At 66.1% G+C, this 1,394-nt stretch overlaps 1 protein-coding gene across 1 annotated transcript in view; it reads right to left on the reverse strand.

Moving 5' to 3' along the window:
* Nucleotides 1-1,394, reverse strand: part of DNMT1 (DNA methyltransferase 1) — a gene marked incomplete at both ends in the record, with an annotated part of 24,999 nt that overhangs the window by 9,642 nt on the left and 13,963 nt on the right. Inside the window, one exon of the mRNA XM_017839872.1 lies at nt 1,175-1,315. Coding sequence (XP_017695361.1) covers nt 1,175-1,315 — 141 coding nt within the window. The remainder of the gene's footprint in view (nt 1-1,174; nt 1,316-1,394) is intronic.

The raw sequence follows: 1,394 nt of genomic DNA on the forward strand, positions 1-1,394 counted from the left end.
GTCAGGGTGGTGTTCCCACCGGGAATGGGGCCGTCAGGGTGGTGTTCCCACCGGGAATGGGGCCGTCAGGGTGGTGTTCCCACTGGGAATGGGGCCGTCAGGGTGGTGTTCCCACCGGGAATGGGGCCGTCAGGGTGGTGTTCCCACCGGGAATGGGGTCGTCAGGACGGCGTTCCCACCGGGAATGGGGCGTCAGGGTGGTGTTCCCACCGGGAATGGGGCCGTCAGGGCCGCGTTCCCACTGGGAATGGGACCATCAGGGTGGTGTTCCCACCAGGAATGGGGCCGTCAGGGTGACGTTCCCACCGGGAATGGGGCCATCAGGGCGGTGTTCCCACTGGGAATGGGACCATCAGGGTAGTGTTCCCACTGGGAATGGGGCCGTCAGGGCGGTGTTCCCACCGGGAATGGGGCCATCAGGGTGGTGTTCCCACCCGGGATGGGGTTGTCAGGGCAGCATTCCCACCGGGAATGGGGCCGTCAGGGTGACATTCCCACCGGGAATGGGGCCATCAGGGTGGTGTTCCCACTGGGAATGGGACCATCAGGGTAGTGTTCCCACCGGGAATGGGGCCGTCAGGGTGACATTCCCACCGGGAATGGGGCCGTCAGGGTGGTGTTCCCACCGGGAATGGGGCCGTCAGGGTGGTGTTCCCACCCGGAATGGGGCTGTCAGGGTGACATTCCCACCCGGAATGGGGCTGTCAGGGTGACATTCCCACTGGGAATGGGACATTCAGGGCGGCATTCCCACCCAGAATGGGGCTGTCAGGGTGACATTCCCACTGGGAATGGGGCCATTAGGGCAGCATTCCCACCCGGAATGGGGCCGTCAGGGCAGCATTCCCACCCAGAATGGGGCTGTCAGGGCGGTGTTCCCACTGGGAATGGGGCCGTCAGGGTGGTGTTCCCACCGGGAATGGGGCCGTCAGGGCCGCGTTCCCACCGGGAATGGGGCCGTCAGGGCGGTGTTCCCACCGGGAATGGGGCCGTCAGGGTGGTGTTCCCACCCGGAATGGGGCCGTCAGGGTGGTGTTCCCACCGGGAATGGGGCTGTCAGGGCGGTGTTCCCACCCGGAATGGGGCTGTCAGGGCGGTGTTCCCACCCGGAATGGGGTTGTCAGGGTGACATTCCCACTGGGAATGGGGCCATCAGGGCAGCAGGGACACCCACCTGGCCAGGTAGAGGGGCTTGGTGGGGTCGTCGGGGCTCACGGACACGCAGTCTCCCACCTCCAGGGTCTCGTTGTCGATGCAGACCCGTTGGTAGTAATCCTTCTTCCCGTCGCTCTGCGGGGCCAGGGGGTGGTTACACCCACCCGGGGGGCAGGGGGTGGTTACACCCACCCAGGGGGGCAGATACACCCACCCAGGGGGGCAGATACACCCACCCA

The sequence above is a fragment of the Lepidothrix coronata genome, unplaced genomic scaffold (assembly GCF_001604755.1).
Source record: "Lepidothrix coronata isolate B3197 unplaced genomic scaffold, Lepidothrix_coronata-1.0 Scaffold523, whole genome shotgun sequence".
NCBI lineage: Eukaryota > Metazoa > Chordata > Aves > Passeriformes > Pipridae > Lepidothrix > Lepidothrix coronata.